Source organism: Neophocaena asiaeorientalis, unplaced genomic scaffold (assembly GCF_003031525.2).
Source record: "Neophocaena asiaeorientalis asiaeorientalis breed wild unplaced genomic scaffold, Neophocaena_asiaeorientalis_V1.1 scaffold606, whole genome shotgun sequence".
NCBI classification, from domain to species: domain Eukaryota; kingdom Metazoa; phylum Chordata; class Mammalia; order Artiodactyla; family Phocoenidae; genus Neophocaena; species Neophocaena asiaeorientalis.
The window spans coordinates 12,388,360-12,407,342 of NW_020173687.1; the positions used below are offsets into that span (position 1 = coordinate 12,388,360).

Below are 18,983 nucleotides of genomic sequence, written 5' to 3' on the forward strand. Positions count from 1 at the left end.
CCACTTACATGCCAAGTCCATCCACTTCTGTCCTCTCTCTGCTTCCACCCAAGTACAAGTCACCATCATCTCTCAGGAATGAGTATGGGCCCAGCATGGCCAGGTCCATTGAATTTTTTTTTTTTTTTTGAGAAGTTAGACATCAGGATTTTTAGGTGACATGTCTTGATTTTAAATGTTGCATCAAAATTTATTAAAATGCCATTAGGCCAGGTAAACAACTGAACTTAGCCCCTGCTGGGGCAGGTTTATGACTTCTGACACGGATCAGGGCTGGGTGTGTGGTCAGGACTGGGGATGGGGGTCAGGGGTGTGGCCTGGCCTGGGTGGGGCTGATCAGTATCTTTGTGGTCGGAATGGATGGCTGTGGTCAGTGCTAGACATATGTGCTCATGAGTGGAGTGTGGCCTGAGTAGGCCTTGGTTGTTAGAATCGGGGTATCACCCAAACCCTGAGCTCAGGGCTGAGTTTCCAGGCGTGGTACATGCTGTGGTCAAGAGCACAGATCTGGAGCCAAGCTTGAGGGTCTAAATCCTGGTTCCACTACTTCTAGACGGGCAACCTTGGACAGGAACTTAATTTCTATGGACCTCAGTTTCTTCAGCTGTAAAATGGGGATAATGGAACTTGCCTTGTAGGTTTCCTGTGAGGATTAAGTGGCATAGAGTAGGCACTATAAAAGCATTTGCTATCATTATTTGTCACTACTCTTATTGTCAGGATTGGACGGGGTCCAGGTAGAAAATATGGGGCAGTGATTGGGATCATAGTTCTGTGTGTATTGTCTAGAGAAACGGTGAAATTTCCATCCCTGGCCTGGAAGGAAGGTCTCAATAGGTTTTCTCATAACGTCAGAATTTGGAAACCCATTCTCAGGTTGAAGGGTCGACTGCTTATTACCCTGGGACTTAGCCTCTCTGGACCTCAGCTTTGCAATCTGTGAAATGGGGGACTTACCCACCCTCCTCTACAGGGTCTTGTGTGGGGTCACTGGCAGGTGCCTAGGACAGTGTCCGATATGCAGGGAGTGCTCTGTGGGTGGCCACTGGCTATGGCCATAGTTGGGGGCAGCTGGGGGAAAGGCTTTCAGGAACCACATGCCTGCCTGCTCTGCTCCCCAGCGCTGGTGCTGACCGTGTCCCCTCCGCAGGCCTGAAGCTGGGCATGGAACGGGATGCGTACGTCATGATCGCGGAGAAGGGGGAGAAGCTTTACCACATGATGATGAACAAGAAGGTGAACCTGATCAAGGACCGTCGGAGAAAGCTGAGCACCGTCCCCAAGTGCTTCCTTGGCAAGTGAGTGACCCCATCCTGGCCTCCGCTGTGTCCCTGGGTCTTGGCTGGAGGCTGGAGGTGGGCAGACCATCCGCACCCACGTGGCTTTTCCCAGCCCTGCCCCTTCCGCCATGGGCAGAGCCACTAAAGCACCTCGAATCCTTGTGGAACAGTCCTTGGAGATCAAGGATAGTGGGGTGCCCCTATCAGGGCTTTCAAATGTTTTGACCACAACTCACTGCAAAATGTAAGTTTTATATTGTGACCTGGTACACACGTTCATGTAATCTATGACTGAAGCCGAAGTTTCACAAAACTTACTGTGCTTGTTACACTCTGAAAATACCTGTCTATTCTGTTCTATTCTATTCTATTCTACTCATTTCTTCATTCATTTCAAAAATAGTGCTGAGTGAAACCCATGAAATTGATTTCACAAACTGTGAGTGGGTTTTCCACCATGGATTGAAAAACGCTGCTCTAGCATTCAAGCAAAGAGAAGCCCCTATAGATATGTCAAGCAGAAAGGTATTTAATGCAGGGAGTTGATTTCAAAGGTTTTGGAAGAGCAAATGTAGACCTTTGAATTAGCCTTTTTGGACTGTCATAACAAAGTATCACCGTCTTGGCAGCTTAAACAATAGAAATTTATTTTCTCATAGTTCTAGAGGCTAGAAGTCTGAGATCAAGATGTTGGCTGGGTTGGTGTCTGGTGAGGCCTCCCTTCCTGAGATACACAAGGGGAAGGGGAGGTCCATATGGTTTCAGTACTTAGGGCTTCCAATTTCTCTGTCTGGGAATTACATTATTTCCTAATAATAAAACATTATTACCCCCCACCCCTATTTTATAACCAAGGATCAAAGGATCAGAGCACAGGTGAGGTGGGATTGGATCCTAAACCCAGGTTTAAATCTCATTCACCTGGGGGAGGGGGCTGGGGATTGGGAGAAGCAGGAGAAATGCATTCCTTGTAAAACCATCAGGCTGTTTCCAGGCCCTACCATGTGTTAGACCTAGTGGTCGGTGCTCTGGAGAGGGTAGAAGAATGCCCAGGGCTCCTGACCGCACAAAGCTTGTGGGGAGAGAAGCTTGCCTGTGAGGCTGGGATTTTGTTGAGAATTTATTAACTTTATTAACTTTATTTATTAACTTTATTAAATTTATTAACTTACACCCCACGCACTTCCCAAAAGATTTTGAAGAGTCCTGGGGTAAGCGGCTGTAATTATTATATTGCCGTAGACCAGGTGAGAGGTGCCATGGACTAGGGTAGTCACCGTGGAGATGGGGGCAAGTAGTTGCATTCTGGATCATGTGGAAGGTGACAGCATTGGCTGATGGGGTGAAGAAAAAGGGAATTAAGGATCTTGAGCACCTGGAAGGGCTGGAGTGCTGATTGCTGTGAAAGGGGAGACAGAGGCAGGTTTCAGAGGGTGGGAGTAGAGCCCAGAGGCTCCACTTGGATGCCTACACTGAGACAGGCTCCCGGACAGAGATGTCGACTTGTTAGTTGGATATGAAATCTTGACCCGGGGAGAAAAGTTCTGGCTTGGAGACCTAAGTGCAGGGGATGTGGGCATTTAGATGGTTTTCAAAGCCATGAGACTGAATGAAATCTGCAGGGGGATGGGTAGAGAGAGGGATGAGGCAGAGACTGGGCTCTGGGGAGGAGGAGGAAGCAGCAAAGGAGACTGAGAGGGAGCGGGCAGAGGGGTGGGAGGCATGCTGGCGAGTGCAGTGATCTGGAAGCCAGCTGAGGGAAGACGCAGAGCCCGTTTGCACGTGTTAAGGTCGAGATGCCCAGGAGACGTTCGCATATTGAACAGATGTTGGATGGGCAGCTGGAGACCAGTGTGAAGCCGGGGGCAGGGGGCAGGGGGAGCTGATTGGTCATGGCTTGGGGCAGCAGGCAGGGGATTTGGGGGGTGTTTGGGCCCCTGGAGTTGGCCTGGATGCCTTGGAGTCAGGCTGCCCTTTTGCCCTCAGGGTTAGTTGACCCCAGCTCCATGTTCCCTGGGAGGGTCTGTGGAGGGGAGGCTGTGGGCCCCAGACCTGTGGGAAGCAGGGAGGGGGCAGCCGGGCTGGTCTCCATCAGCTAATTCCTAATCCCTGGGCAGAAAGGAGGTTTCTCTCGAGGAGGGGTTTGCTTCCGGCCCCCCCAGGGTCAGAGGACCTCCCCCCACCCCCACACCCCGCCTCTTGCCAAACCCTTTGGAGAGCTTAGTCCAGCTGGATGGGCTAACCTGTCTGTGATTAGGGCTTCAGCAGGGTGTTCTGTCTCCTCAGGAAGGATTAGGGGAGATTTCTTTTACTGCCCATTTGAAACAGGGCCAGGATTGAAGCTTGTTTGGCAATCATTGGGCCCTCAAGGACCAGACTTCCTGCAGGAGATCGTGCTGATAAAAACTCTCCTTGTGTGGCTTTGCTCTGCACACAGCGCCGGGCTCGTGGTCCTCCTCCTTCCTGGTCAGGGCCCAGCTCCTCCTCCAGGAGCACCCGGGCCCCCTCCAGTGGAAGGAACCAGCAGCCACAGAGACACAATCCCGGAGCCTTTCTCTGCTCCAGGTGCTGCCATGTGGCCGTGGCTTTTAATCTTTGTGTGACACTGTGAGGCAGTTTACTGCCATTGTTCCCATTTTAAGGGTGAGGACACTGAGGCACAGAGAGGGAAAAGGTCCTGCACAAGGTCACATGGGCACAAATTGGGGGCTGGGATTTGAACCCAGTACTTTCTCTCACCACACTGCTGCGTTTATCCATTTTTATGTCTATTCAGCACATTTCATTTTTCCTTGATCGTTACCTGTCTCTACTAGATGGGGGACTCCAGGGATACAAAAAGTGTCTGATTTATCTTTATAACCTTCAAGGGTTAGGCTTTGAATCAGACTTGGACTCAAGTCCTGCTTCCCCTGCCTTCTAGCTGTGTGACTTTGGGTAAGTTTCTTAACCTCTCTGAGCCTCAGTAAATGACCAATTAATGAGAGAGAATGAAATGTTTGCCTTGTCGGATTGTCGGAGGATACAGAGAGAAAACACATGTGACATGCTCAGCACATTGTGGGCAAGAGTGATGGAAATGTGATGGAGCTTAAGGAGTGGCCTGTTTCTGCCCTCATCAGAGACAAAGCTCATGGAAGCCGTGTGAAGAAAAACCAAGGAATGAAATCTGTGTATTTTTGTTGAGGCTTCATGGGAGGAACATGGCGTTTGCCCTCTAGGATCCTTGGATTCTAGGGAGACAAAATTGATTCCTTCATCTATCCCAGTCATTGTTTATTGAGCCCTTACTGTGTGCAAGCAGTGAACAGGACAGAGGAAACCCCTGCCCTCGTGGAGACAACAGGCCAGTAGGGGAATCAGAAACTAGATAAATACAAATAAGGAAGGGAATTTCAGTGACTTGATGAGTGCTTTAAGGAAATAAGTGGGTTGATGTGAGGAGGTGAGGAAAGGGGGTGTGGTTTCAGCCAGGGTGGTCAGGAAGGGCCTCTTGGGGGAGGTGACATTTTAACCAAGATCTGGATGACAAGCAAGAGCCAACCGTGAGAAGATCTGGGGGAACAGCATTCCTGGCAGAGGGATTAGCAGGTGCGAAAGCCCCAAGGCTGCAATGAGCCTTGAGTAAATTGAGGAACAGCGAGGAGGCCAGCGTGGCTGGAGGGAGTGGCTGGGGGGTGTCGAGATGAGGCCACAGGGGGTAGCAGGGGCCAAATCAGGCAGGTAAGGGGTGAGGGGTTCAGATTCTATCCCAGGTGCTCTGGGAATCCATTGAAAGAGTTTACGTGGGAGAGTGAGGCGAGCGAGGATGAACTCATTATACAGGCCTGGGATGAGGGCACTGTCAGAGCTTTAAGAACTCAGGGCACAAGGTGTGGTGGTCTGTCTGGCAGGGCAGTCAGGGAAGGCTTCCTGGAAGAAGAGGGCCTTTGGTTATACTCTAGACAGAGTTAGATGTCATTCATTAATTGAAGTCTGCCAGAATGGGAGCACCCAGGTGCAAGAGGCCACACTGTCTCATCCACCTGTGGGCACAGGTACACGGTATTAGCGTGTAATAGCTGATCAATAATGATTCGTCAGGCATTGCTGCAGACACCATCCGGAAGCATCTCAGGCAGTGGAGTCACAGGGATGAACATAAAACCCCCAGTTCCTACCCTTGTGGAGCTCAAGGCCATGGAGGAGACGGGCAAGAGAAATGGGATTCTTGTATTGGGGATGAGTAGACATTGGATCTCAGCTTGGGGGCTCTCCCGGGAAGACTGCCAGAGTGTACCTGTGTGTCCCCTGTGCCTAGCCTTGGACTTGACACTTAAAATTCATGTTTACTGGGTGCACGATACTGGGGGGCAGGAAGGAAGAGGGATGCTGCCGTTAGCTGACACATGCTAACTCTCAACTAGTCCCCCATTCCCTGAATCTCAGACTCCCCGCCAAAGCAGGCTGACCTGCTCCCTGTGTCCGCAGCGTACGTCACCCTGCTCCCGGTTAGGTCTTTCTGGAAGACTGGATCTCGCTCCTCTTTGCCCCCACCCCCACCAACTGGCAGATTGCTGGTTCCCTAACCTTCTTACTCAGGGCCTTCGTATATGCTGACCCTCCTGCCTGTAACACATTTCCTTGCACCCAGCGGTAGCACATGGCGCCCCACTGACACAGTGTGGTTCGCAGATGTGTTTTCCCTGGGCCACACGGTGCTTTCAGAAAATTTTGGATTCAATATCAACATTTAACAGTTGGGAGATTTCACAGGAAATGCTGGGTTTCCAGCTTCTCTTGAAAAGTCGTAAGATGCTTTAGTCTTCCCATGCGGCCACAGTTGGCCGCAGTTGAGTGGCTGCCGTCTTCAGAAACGCTGGCTGGTTCAGCAGAGTTTCCACCTGGCCCGTTTTACTCATTTATGAGCGTTTAAGGTCCCTGCAGCAGAGGTGAATTTTGTCTGGTTTTGTAGGCTGGATCCCAGCTTAGGACTCTCAACATGATTTGAAAGTTACCGACTAAATCCAGAAGACCCCTGAATGAACCCCTTGCCAGATGGACCTGGCTGAGGCCCAGAGAGGGACAGCAGTTTGCCCAAATTTGCCCAGTAAATTGATCCTCAAAAAGGCTCAAGACTCAGCTCAGGGCAGAAACCTGGGTCACAGCTGCTGTCCTCTGGGCTGCATTTTTCTGCCCTTGCAGCTGCTGTGGGCAACTTCCTGTCACCCTGTTTGGACCTGCTGTGGTCCCTGTTGGGACCCCCCCACAGGGCTGCCGGTCCGTGCCAGAGGTGGCCCCCGATGGGACAGCTGGTGGGCAGCCAGAGGCCGAGTCTCCAGCTTCCGAGAGTGGGCACTCAACATCTGTTCACCTCCCCCAGCTGCCGGCAGCTTTCTTTCTGCCTCTGATTTTTGGGACTTCAAGAATAGACCTGGGGGAGGACAGCACCATCTCTTCCCCACTCGGGGCTCCCGCTCCACAGAATAGATCCATTTCTTCTACGCCCCCCACCCCCGGCTCTCACTGGGGTTCCCTGAATGCCTCGGCACACACTGCTACCTACACACGGGGCAGGTCTTTGCTCAGTCAAACACTGCAAAGCTAAAAATAGCCCTGCCCCCCTCTGGCCCTGTAATTGGAGGCAGGACAGCTGGTTTTGATAAGCTCCCCACTCTGGCCAGCTGCCACCCGCTTTCATTGAGAACAGAATGACCACATCCCCAGCTCTCCCCTGGCCCGCTGACTTCCAGTGGGTTGAGCTCTGCATGGAGCCCAAACTCTACTCCGAGAACCAGGACGTGGGCTCTGGCTGAGCCTCTGCCCCTCTGGGTAGTCACGTTGGATTTGCCTCATTTTCTCTGGGCTTTTGAGCACTTCTTTCTTACTGAGACCTTCCTGCTTACCCCAGAACATTCCTTCTTGTTTGATGGTTCATTCCTTTATTTGTTCAAAAGATTATTGAGCCTTCCTGTGCTTTGGACCATCTTCCAGGTGCGGGGGGTGTAGAGCTGTGAATCGGACAAAGCTCCCCATCAGCATGGAGGTGACATTCTGGTTCAGGGAGATGGTTGATAAACACATAAATAAATCTGTAAATAGTATAATACAAATCCAGTGATAAGTGGTAAAAAGGAAGTAAAACGGAAAGATGGGGATGGTTTGTGTGGGTGTGGGGTGTCTTGATGAGGTGGTCAGGGAAGACTTCTCCGAGGAGGTGATAGTTGAGCTGAGACCTAAAGATGAAAGAGAAAGGCTTTGTGAAGAGCTGGGGAAGGGTGTTTCTAGGCAGTGGGAACAGCAAGTGCAAAGGCCCTGAGGCAGGCAGGAGTCTGGCAGTTTTTTTAAGTAGGGGAAGATGGTGGGTGAGACTAGAGCAGAATAAGTGAAAGGTATAGAAGATGAGGAAGGGGCAGTTCATCATGTCAGGGCCTTGCCATCATGTGGGCAGAGTTTGGATGTTTTTCTGAGAGTAACCAGGAAGCCCACCGGAGGGTTTTAAGTGGGAGAATGAGATGACTTGATCACCCTTAGCTCTTCTGACTCTCCACAATCATCTTTCTGGGTCCTTATTTCTTCCCGCTTATTGGTTTCTTCATTCCTTCTGTCTGTTCATCCAGCCAGCCAGCCATCATCCATCTCCCCACTCATCTACCCAGTAATCTCTCCACTTATCACCCACCCATCTGTTCCCCTCCCCACCCACCTACCCACTAATTTTCCCAGCCACCTAGTCATTTATCTGTCTGTCAGATCATCCAGTCATCTGCTCACTTTTCATTCATGTATCCACTCATGTGTCCATCCCCTCTCTTTGTCTCTCTCATGCATCCTCCCATCCATCCATCCATCCATCCATCCATCCAGTGAGCCTGAGGCGGGGCCTGGGTCTGCTCACACCCGCCTCTCTGCCATTGGTCTTGGGGAAAAGCATCTGGCCTCAGCACGACCCCCAGGCCTGTGGTGTCCTAAGCTCTGCTTTCCTATGGGCAGTTCTGGCTGTCACCCCTGGGAGTCGGGGGGGCCAGGCCAGTTCAGTGCTGGCCCCTGTGGCCTCAGGACTGGGGAGATCCTCTCAACCGCATGTTATGTTCCTGGCAGTGAGTTTGTTGCCTGGCTCCTGGAAATTGGCGAAATCAGCAAGACGGAAGAAGGCGTGAACCTGGGCCAGGCCTTGCTGGAGAACGGTATCATCCACCATGGTGAGTGCAGGCTAGGTCTGGGGGGCCGAACGGTAGGACCAGGTCAGAGCTCAACAGTGCTGTGTTTCCACTAACTCAGAGGCCATTTCTACACTTCTGTGTGGCCAGCTGTTCCCTCATGGTTTGAAGGAAGAGCCTACAGGATCAGCTGCTGGATCCAAAGTGGAGAGTGAGACAGGGAAGCGCTAGGGGCGACTCGGGGCCATTGTGTAGAGATGGGTTCATAAATCTTGACGGTGGGGTCTCACACCCCAGCCTGCTTCGTGATCTAGCTCTAGGGAGATGCTGGGCAGGTGGGCCTCAGGGCAGACTGGAGCGGGCATTTCTGGGCCTCTCATGAGACCGGCAAATGCCCCAGCCCCCAGCTGTGGGTCTCAGTGGGCCCTGCACATAGCCGGAGGACCTGGAATGTGGGCAGGGGCTTTGGAGAAATTGTGCTTGGCATGGAGCCTGGCCGAGTGGAGGGTGAGGATGGTGGGCGTGGGTCAGGAGGGGCTGAGGGGGTGCCCAGCCTCACCAGCCCTGGGGTCCCTCCAGTCTCTGACAAGCACCAGTTCAAGAACGAGCAGGTGATGTACCGCTTCCGCTACGACGACGGTACCTACAAGGCCCGGAGTGAACTGGAGGACATCATGTCCAAGGTGGGAACCCCTCCACCCTGACCCCATGACCTTGACCCCACAGTCACCGCAGAGCAGGCCTCTGCCCCAGTGGCCTGTTCTCCACTGCCCTCACCAGTCTCCCCTCTCCCCCCACCCTCTCTCCCAGCAGCCTGGATTTGGAGGCCCCTGAAGGATGTGGCCTGATCACAGACTCCCGTTTTTTCTCTTTCAGGGTGTGAGGCTTTACTGCCGTCTTCACAGCCTCTACACTCCTGTGATCAAGTAAGTTACTCTCTCCAAGCTTCAGTTTCACCTCTGTCTCTTCCCAGCTGTGTGGCCTTGGGCCAATAACTTAACCTGTCTGAGCCTCAGTCTCCTTCTCCATCAAATGGGGCTAATAACTGTACCTACCCTGTAGGTTTGTCATGAGGGTCAAGTGAGTAAATTTGTGGGAAACACTGCAGTGTGGTGGTGAAGGGTGTTAGTTCTGGATCTCAGCCTGCTAGTCAGCAGCTGTGTGCTCTTGGGCAGTTATTTAACCTGCTGGGGTCTCAACTTTTCCCTCTGTGGAATGGGGATAATAATAGGATACACCTCAGGGCCTTTGCACTTGCTGTTTCCTCTGCCTGGGGTGTTCTTCCCCTACATATCTGCATATCTGCTTCCTTACTTACTTCAAATGTCTCCAAGTCAGAGGGGCTCTCCCTGACCATGTGTCTAAAACATCACCGTCTGGAACACGCTACCCTCCTTACTTCACTTTGGTTTTCTTCTTGAAGCTTGTCAGTAGCTGACATACTATATATTTATTTCTTAGTCTGTATACTGTCTGTACCCCAGGGAATTGTACACTCACCAAGGGCAGGGAATTTGCTCACTGCTCTGTCCCCAGACCCTTGACAACACCTAGAGCGGTGCTGGCCAGTAGAACTTCCCGCACTGATAGAGATGCTCTGTGCCTGTGCTGTCCAATGCAGTAGCCACTAGTCACACGTGGGTTTCACACTCTTGAGACTGAAGAGTGTAATCTTAACTCTGATTTAACATTAATTGGTTGAAAAACCGCCATGTACTGGAGAATGCAGTCCAGGGCAAAGGAGCCCTCAGTAAATGTTTGTTGAGTGATTGTTGAAAGGTAATTAACTTCTTTTGCCTCTGTTTCTGCATCTGTGAAATGGGCATAAGAATAGCTCACACCCCTTGGCTGATCATGAAGATTAAATTTGACTGGCGCCTGGCACACAGTGAAGGCTCTGTCAGTGCCAGTGATTGGTGGTTGTCTTTACCGTGAAGCTTGTGGCTGTGGACGAAGGCACAGGGAGGGTGACCTGGTCCTTACCAGCTGCAGAGGCCTCTGCCCTCTGTCTTGACAGCTCTTGTCACCTCTCAGGAGCGGAGAAGAAGGGTCTTTTCCCAGCATTCGCTGGAGGCCAGGCCCAGGGAGCCCCTTTCACCTCCAGACCTGCCCCGCTGGCTCCTCCCCTGCTGCCTTTGTGCAGGCCCAGGAGGCAGGCGGGCCGCCCCGGTCCAGCCTTGGCCCTTGCCGGAGAGGCCTCTCTATCGGCCCCTAGAGGAGGAAGTGGCTGGGCTGGCAGCGGGTCCCCAGTTACCGCGCACGTGACCTGCTGGGCTCCTCAGTTCCTGAAAGCGTGAGAAGAGCTCCCCAACCGGCCTTTCTCAGCCCCGACAGGGGCCGGCCGCAGAAACTCATTCTCGTCAGCTTCAAAGGCTGAGAAATTGTTGCAGTTTGGCGGCAAGGTCCGCACAACCCTTTGTACCAAGACTTGGCAGGAATTAGATGCTACAACAGGTCAAAGCAAAGAACCAGGACCGTGACAGCCCCCTGCCTTCTGCTCTGTCCTGACCGCCCACACCAGCCCAGGGAGAAGCGTTTCCATGTCGGTATTGTTTTGTTACCCTTAGACACACGAATGTTAACAGCAAAACAAAAGGAAAGAATTGGAAGTTTTTCTCATTACTCAGAGTAAATCAGGGTTCTGTAGGCTCAGCGTTTTTGACGTTTTGGTCTGGGTAATTGTTTGGGGGCTGTTCTGGGCAGTTTTGAATGTTTAACAGCATCCTGGTGTCTCTCTGCTGGTTGCTGGTAGTACCTCCGCACTCCACCCCCCAGCCAGGTCATGGCAGCCAAAAATGTCACTAGACACAGCCAAGTGTTCCTTGGGGGGCATAGCCATCCCTGCTTGAGAGCCCCAGGCTGGGGGAAGCTTCCAGAGCCTTAGAGTCACCTACTCCTGCCACTTGATGCTGTTGGTGAGGATGGGGCCCTGGGTTGGGACAGACCTGCCCTCAGTGACACTGAGAGTGAGGTGTGGAGTCAGGGCTGGACTCCCTGCCTGCTGCTCTCCCCGGCCCCCCTGCCTCTGACCCGTGGCTGGAGAGCCTGGAAATCCTCAGACCCCGAGCTCTTTGAGTAGGGGCATTGGGACTATTTCCCCTCCCTCCTCCCTGATCTGCTCATGGCCTGCTTCCTCTCCACAGGGACCGCGATTACCACCTGAAGACGTACAAGTCGGTGCTGCCCGGGAGCAAGCTGGTGGACTGGCTGCTGGCCCAGGTGAGAGTTCCTCCGAGCAAATGTGACCCGTCGTCCCCCTCTGCCCAGGCCTGAGGGGCTAACCAGGATGTTGGCCTTTGAGGTTTAAAAAAAATTGTTTTTAAATTATTTTTTTAATTGCGGTAAAATACACATAATATAACATTGATCATCTTAACCATTTTTAAGTGTACAGTCCAGTAGCCCTAAGTCCATTTCCATTATTACGCAGCCATCACCCCCATGCACTTCCAGAGCTCTTTCCATCTTGCAGAACTGAAACTCTGTCCCCATTAAATAGTAACTTCCCATTCCTCCCTCCCCCTGGCCCCTGGCAGCCGTCCTTCCACTTTCGCTCTCTGAGTTGGCCGGCTGTAGGTGCCCTGTGTAGGTGGAATCATGCAGTGTTTGTACTTCTGTGTCTGGCTTGTTTCACTCAGTATAATGTCTTCAGGGTTCATCCACGTTGTAGTCCGTATCAGAATTTCCTTCCTTTTAAAGGCTGAATAATATTCTCTTTTGAGGATAGAGCACATTTTATTTATCTATCAGTTAAGGGACACTTGGGTGGCTGCCACCTTGAGGCTTTCCTTTTTAAAAGTGGGACGGTCCCGGGCAAACTGGGACAAGTTGGTCTCATCCTGCCATCAAACCGGAGCCTCCATATAGGGCTTGCCAAGTTATTCCCTTATCCTAGGTTCCCAGTGAGTGGGGGCCGGGCAGAGTCTTGGAAAAATCTCTGGGCTGACTTCGCTGCACCTTCCCAAAGGTTATTGTTCCGTCGAGGTGCCATGGACACTCTTACCTACCTGCCTCTTATACCTTATGGCTTCTGCTTGCAGGGCACTTACTCTGGGCCAGGCCCTGTCTGGACTTGGTGCAGTATCTCGTTGAGTCCTCCAACCCATTTCCAGACAGGGAACTGGGGCCCAGAGAGGCCAAGTGCCTGGTTCAAGGGCACACAGCCTGGCAGCAGTAAAGCTGGGAATCGGATGGGTGCATCGTACGTACTTAGGCCTCATTTCTGCAAACTTTTCAGGGAGCCTGCAAGAATGTTCATTCATAGTCTATAAGAAGAGCGTAATGTCTCCAAAGACAAGAAGACAACTGTGAAATCTGAATGTTTAAACTTTCATGGAGTGCAGCTTTATGGCAGCCTTATTAATTGTTAAGTTTAGCATTCATAGAAACTTCATTCCATTCAAAAACAATTTGTTGCCTGGATTTTCTCATGTCGAACAAATTCCTGATGATTGCCTAGAAATCATAGCCAATCTATGTAAAGTAAATGCTTCTTGGCGTCAGATAACTTCAAAATCAAGTTTAGAAAAATTCTTGAGAAAAAATTTTCAAGTCCCCAAAATGTATTTAATGTATGATGTGGGGCCCTAAGACGTAGGAGGTCTTAAAATGACCTTGGATTTGAATTCAGATTTGCACAGCTGGGAAGCACACAGGTGCTAACCATTGCACTACACTACACACTGCCCCCTCCTTAGGATCCCCTGAAGCCAGCTCAGAGCATGCGCTTTATTTATAGCCAGGCAGACCTGGGTTCAAATCTCAGCACTGCCACTTCTCAGCTGAGTGATCTTGGACAAGCCGCTTAACCTCTCTGTGCCTCAGTTCCCACACCAGTAAAATGAAGCTCAAAACAATACCTTCCCCTTTAGATTATTTTGAGGATTCAGTGAGTTAATCACCTAAAGTGCTTATTAGAACAGTGCCTGGTACAGAGTAATTGCTTAGTAAATGGAACTGTTATTATAATAATTCCTCATTTCCTTCCCAAAGGATTCAGGGTGCCTCAAAATTCCACGCAGTGTGGAAGGAAGGCTGAAGAGATTACAGAGGGACTTGGGGGTGCAGGAACAGACGGCTGGGGAGAGCCGAGGGGCAATCTGTTTGGGGTCCCATCTTCTGAGTGGGCTATGACGGGGGTGGGGGGTGATTTATCTTGTGGTTTAAGTTCTTCGTTCAGACCCCAGACATGCCGGGGTGTAGGGCTCTCTGAAACGCTGCTTCTCCCCACCTTGGACCTTTGTGGCCTCATGTTTCCTGAGCTCCACGGCTGACTGTTGGTTTCAAAGCGCGATGTGGACTTTGCCTTAAGTGGCGAATCCCAGGCCTGCGCTGGGAGTGGGGTGGGTTACCGAGCTGATGAGAAGCCAGTGAACCTGGGAAATACCTGGAGATGGAACCAGAGGATGCACCGCTCTGGGGCTGGGAAGGGGTCACGGATGGGTCCTGGGGTTTTGGCGCGGTGGGTTTTCCCTTCGTTCACGGTGTTGGGAGGGAGAAGTTGAGCATTCTCCTTGGCCGTGGAAAGGCGCTGCCTTTGGGGTGCCCACTGTACTCCCTAGTGGAGTGGAGGAGGTGGGCGGGGGAGGGGCAGGCTTTGCACACCTGCTGCTCAGGAGGCATCTCTACCGCAGATACTCTGTTCGTTGTCAGCTCCTGGGTGGTGTTTACAATGAGGGGGCAGAAGAGAGTGTAGAAAAATCCGACAAGAGGGCTCATGGGCTCATCCCTTTTTTCCTCCTAACACCTGCTGTGTATAAGGCACTGTTGTAGGTTCTGGGCGGACAGCAGTGGACAAGACAGACAACGCTCCCGCCCTCGTGGATGTTAAATTCTGGTGAGGGGTAGGAGAGGCGTTTAATAAACAAGGAAAAGTAGTAAAATACTTCGTTAGCTGGTGCTAGGTGCCAGCTCGGTGGGAGCTACTGGCGGGAGTCGACCTTTCACGTGGGTGGGTGGGGGTGTGACTGTTCACAGGCGGCAGAGAAGGTGGTGTTTTGAGCAGGACCTTTGACTAGAGACCGGAGGGAGGTGGGGAACGAGCCAGGGGGCCATCTGGGGCCGGAGCTTTCTCTGAGCGGACAGCAGCTCGGAGGCTCTGAGTGGGATGAGCTTGGAGGGTCTGGGGGTGGGGAGAGGCCAGTGTGGCTGGAATGGCATGAGCGAGAGGAAGGGTGATGGGGAAGCTGGTGGGCAGCCAGCCCCAAGGGGCCTTGTGAGCTCTTGGGAGGATTTGGGCCACTGCAGGGCTCTGAGCACAGATGGGACAGCATCTGACTTCGGTGGGATAAGATGCTCGGGCTGTCGGGGGACGAGGTTGGCAATCGGGAGACCAGTGAGGAGGCGGCTTCAGAACTGCAGGTGGGGAGCGTGGTGGCTGAGAACCGGGTGGCCGCGGGGGAGGGGACAAGAGTGGTCAGGTTTGGGATTCTTTGAAGGGAGACCTAACAGAGTCTGCTGTTGAATGGACGGAGTGGGCGGCAGTGGTGAGAGACACAGGAGTCTTGAATGACTGCAAGGCCCTTGGCTGAGCTGGGAGGCTCAAGAATGCGCCCTGGAGCACCCCGGCAAGGAGGAGAACCGGCCAGAGCAGTGGCCTCTGTTGGTTTCTCTTTATGATCGGTGTTGGGCACGGCAGGGGCCTGCTTGTGGCCCGTGCTGTCAGATTAGCTGTGATCCTGGCCAAAGGCCCCGTGGAGTAGCCTGAGTCATTGTCAGTTGGTCCAGAGGACCCCCCTCCCCGCCCCCTGCTGCCATCCCCCAGCATACAGTCACAGTGGAGGCAGGGGGCAGACGGTGGAGTGAAGGTTGCAGCTGACCCTCTGTCCACTTCAGCAGGCCTCGCATGGCTTGGCCTGGTCTGGGGACACAGGGAAGCTAATTGGAGTTGACATAGGATGGCTTCCATGCGATTGACCGAACGACAGCTGGCATCTGGCTCCGGGTCAGGGAAAGGGGGGGGACGGTGTGCGTGTGGGTCTCTCTGTGGGGGAGAGGTTGGTGATGAGGATGTGGCCTTGAAGACTGCTTACAGCAGGTCTTGATTTCAAGCGTCATCCCCACCTGCACTTTAGCAGGCAAGTCAAGAAGAAAACATGTAATTGTGTAGTTCAGCAGGGTTGTTTTGCTTTGAACACATGTTCATTTCTAACTCTAGGTCATTCTGCCCCTTGAAACAAAATGTTGATTGAAACCCCTTAGATCAGCTAGAGATACTTTTGGCTGCCCATAGTAGGAAACCTGACTTACACAGTCAAGACATTTTTCTTTCACATAATAGGAAATCTAAATTATACAGTAAAGACATTTTTTGCTCATATAACTAGGCGTCCAGAGTTCATGGTCCTAGAGCTCAACAATGCCATTTATACCCATGCTCTTTCCGTCTTTTTGTTCTGCCATCTTGCCAGCTGCCTCATTGTCATAAGACAGCTGCCACAGCTCCAGGTATCACATCTATGTAGACCTATGGCCAAAGGCAGGCAGCAGGGGCATTTGGAAGGAGCTTTCTCACTATGTTTATTAGGAGAGGAAACTTCCCCCAGTCCCCTCCCTTGCCCAGTGGTCTTCCCCTTAGGTCTCATGGCCAGGTGGGTCCCTCATGTACCCCTAAACCACTCCCTGGGGAAAACAATAAGGATTGCTGAGAGTGCCTTAGAATTCCTCAGAATTCATCCCTTGAGGCTGGGGGAAGGGCTCCCTACCAACTACTCAGATGAACGAGAGTTCTTTTAGCTCAGAGGATAAGGAGGGTATTAGTCATTTGATTGACAAGCTATGTACTGTATCACTTCTGATCTTCTGTGTGTATTATCTCATTTAATCTTCAGAAAACAGTTGTCCCCATCGTACTGATGAGGAAACTGAGGCTCAGATTATGTAACTTGCCTCAGGATACACAGAAACGAGGTACTCCTATAAGATTGTGTGTGGTGGGGGGCCTTCATGACGCCTTGGTAGTCAATAATAATAGAAATTGTAATAATAATCCTCTGTATTGATTATAGCTTGTACTGTGGAGTCTGAGTGGGGAATACCACTGAGAGGTGGCAGAGGCCTTGGAAAGTCAAGGGCAAATCTGGGGATAAAAAGTACAAGTGAGTAAATGAAAGTCAGAGAGGTTAAGGAATTCCCCACGGTCACGGTTGGCCAAACAGGGGTTTGAACCCGGGGGATCCAGCTCCAGGGTTTGCTCTCCTCACCTCTTTGCTCATGGTTTTTTGGTCTGTCCTGCCTGGGCTCCAGGATGCCCTAGGCTGTGGCCGTCAAAAGGAGGGCGGGGGTCGGTGGGCTGGGGCAGGAGAGAGCAGGGACAGGCCAGGAGCCAGGTGCGGGAGGGCTCATATCTGCTGGCTCCTGTTCCGGCTCCGCAGAAATGTGCCCTGAGCGCCCGCTACGCTGACCTCCATGCTCAGGCAGATGGCAGTGCTGACGGCGGCAGGGTTTCTAGCATCTGGGGTGGGGTGGCAAGGCTGGGGTGGGTGAGCAGGCAAAGGGCCAGGCCGGCAGCTCAAGGCACCAGCAGAGGCAACAAAGGATAAACAAGGACAGGACAGGAGCCCTGGCCGTAATGCTGGGTAACTCTCCTCCCCTCTTGGAGCCTCAGTTTCCCTTTTTGTAACTTGGAGGGAAGGTCCGGCTGTAAAAGGATTCCATTCTCATGCTGTAAACTTGGGCAAGTGCCAAGCCTGTCTGTGCCTCAATTTCTTCATCTGTCAAATGGGGTTAATAAGAGCGATTGCCTCTGGGTTGACCATCTAGGTAGTTAGGAGGAGCTGACACGGGCACCGAGACCTGAAAAGCCAGGGCAGGGCATTCCAGGGGGAGGAAGGAGTAGGTGCAAAGGCCCTGAGGTGGGGTCACGTGTCGTGTGTGGAAGGAGCAGCAAGGAGGCCGTGGCGGATGGAGCCCCCAGTGAGGGGGGCTGGTGGGTGAGTGGGGGCTGAAGGGGAAGTGTGCTGCTGAGGTTGATTGCACGGGGCCGTGTGTGCCTGTGCCTTCCTCTGGGAGGGGAGAAGATGGGGACTGGATGACTTTCGGTTTCCCCACGGCTGGCAGGATGTGGGGTGGGGGCTTGCTTTTCAGGCGGTGGACACATCCAGCGTTGGCATATTTCACTCTTGACCACAGAATCCCTGTGCTGTTCTCACTTTGGGAGCCACCCCGTGGGTCACCCCAGGGCCCTTTGGAGAGAAGAGAGGCCGGGACGGGCTGGGATGGGCTGGGAGCCCAGGTTGTGAGAGCTTCGGAAAGCTAGGTGGGCTCCAGACGCCTGCCCGGGCCCCCTGGGCTGCAGGGCTGGGCCTGCCCGCCCCCTGGGCCCCTCACAGCTGGGGGCGGCTGCTCCGGATGTGGCCTGTTGCATGGATGGCCGCCCTGCTGGCAGGGCTGTGAGCGTGCTGGCTCTCCAGCCGCTGGCCCGCGGTCCCACAGAACAGATTTGTCATCTCTGAGTCAGCCTGGGGCAGCTAGAGCAGCTGAGGCCAGTGGCTCCTCCAGGCTCTGCTCTGGGGCCTTGGCAGGCTGAGGCCTGCAGCTCTGAATTCATTTCTCCTGTAGCTGAGGAATTCCCTCCCTGGCCCCTCCGCTGCTGGCAGGGGCCTGGAGGGGATACACCAACAGTGGAGGCCTCTGGCCTGGCTCTGTCCGGCCAGCGCCTCTTGGAATAACTTCTCACTTGGGCAGTATTTTAAACGAGAGGCCGGCTGAGCGGAGCGAAGCTCATTGACCTGGCTACAGACTAATGCATGAGTTAGTCCCTGCTGACAATGTCTTTATTCAATCAGCAAGTATGTACTGAGCACCTACTGCATGCCAGGCTCTGTTCTAAGCACTTAGGATTCAGCAGGGAACACAATAGATCAAAGGCCTTTTCCTTAGAGCTGACCTTCTCACTCACCCTGCTTTCGCCGGCCATGTTATTTTCTGTACTCTAAGCTTTGTCCACCTCTGGACCTCTGTCCGTGCTGTTTCCTTGGCCTGTCACTTCCCCTACGTACACACACAACTCACATACTTTGCCTGGATATACTGAGATGATTTGGGTTGCAAGAAACAGAAACAGTATCTGGCTAACAAGGAAAGTAAAAAAGAGAAGGTGACTTATTGAGAAGTCCACAGAGCACCCACAGAGTCAGGGGGAGACCCAGGAGCCAGGTCCTAGGAGGAACTGGCACCAGGAGACTCCCAGCCTCTCGGGAGCAGGCACAGAGGGGCACCGTCTCCAGGGCACACTCTCGGGGAGAATCGGCACCAGCTGTTCCCTGACCTTGGGTTCCTCTGCTCAGGGAGGAGCCAGGTCAGTTAGGAGTTGAACTTGATTTCTAGTATCAGAGAGCCAACTACAGAGGCTGAAACAAATTAGGGGTTTATTTTTCTTTGGTATGAGAGAAGCCCGGAGGTTGGTGGTCCAGAGCTGCTAGTACCATCTCATGATATCTTTGAAGCCCACGCCTGCTCTTTCTTTTTGCTCTGCCATCCTTAGTATGTTTCTATTTTTGAGGTCACATTGTGCTCTAGGGTGACTGCAGGAGCTCCAGCCATCGCACCTTTGTTCCAGGCAGGA

At 52.6% G+C, this 18,983-nt stretch overlaps 1 protein-coding gene across 5 annotated transcripts in view; it reads left to right on the forward strand.

The window, feature by feature from the left end:
• Positions 1 to 18,983, forward strand: part of PREX1 (phosphatidylinositol-3,4,5-trisphosphate dependent Rac exchange factor 1) — a 197,954-nt gene that overhangs the window by 137,691 nt on the left and 41,280 nt on the right. For all 5 annotated transcript variants that reach the window (XM_024750367.1, XM_024750368.1, XM_024750369.1 and 2 more), the window contains 5 exons: positions 1,151 to 1,298; positions 8,361 to 8,461; positions 8,999 to 9,102; positions 9,296 to 9,345; positions 11,563 to 11,638. In XM_024750367.1, the coding sequence (XP_024606135.1) occupies positions 1,151 to 1,298; positions 8,361 to 8,461; positions 8,999 to 9,102; positions 9,296 to 9,345; positions 11,563 to 11,638 (479 nt within the window). The remainder of the gene's footprint in view (positions 1 to 1,150; positions 1,299 to 8,360; positions 8,462 to 8,998; positions 9,103 to 9,295; positions 9,346 to 11,562; positions 11,639 to 18,983) is intronic.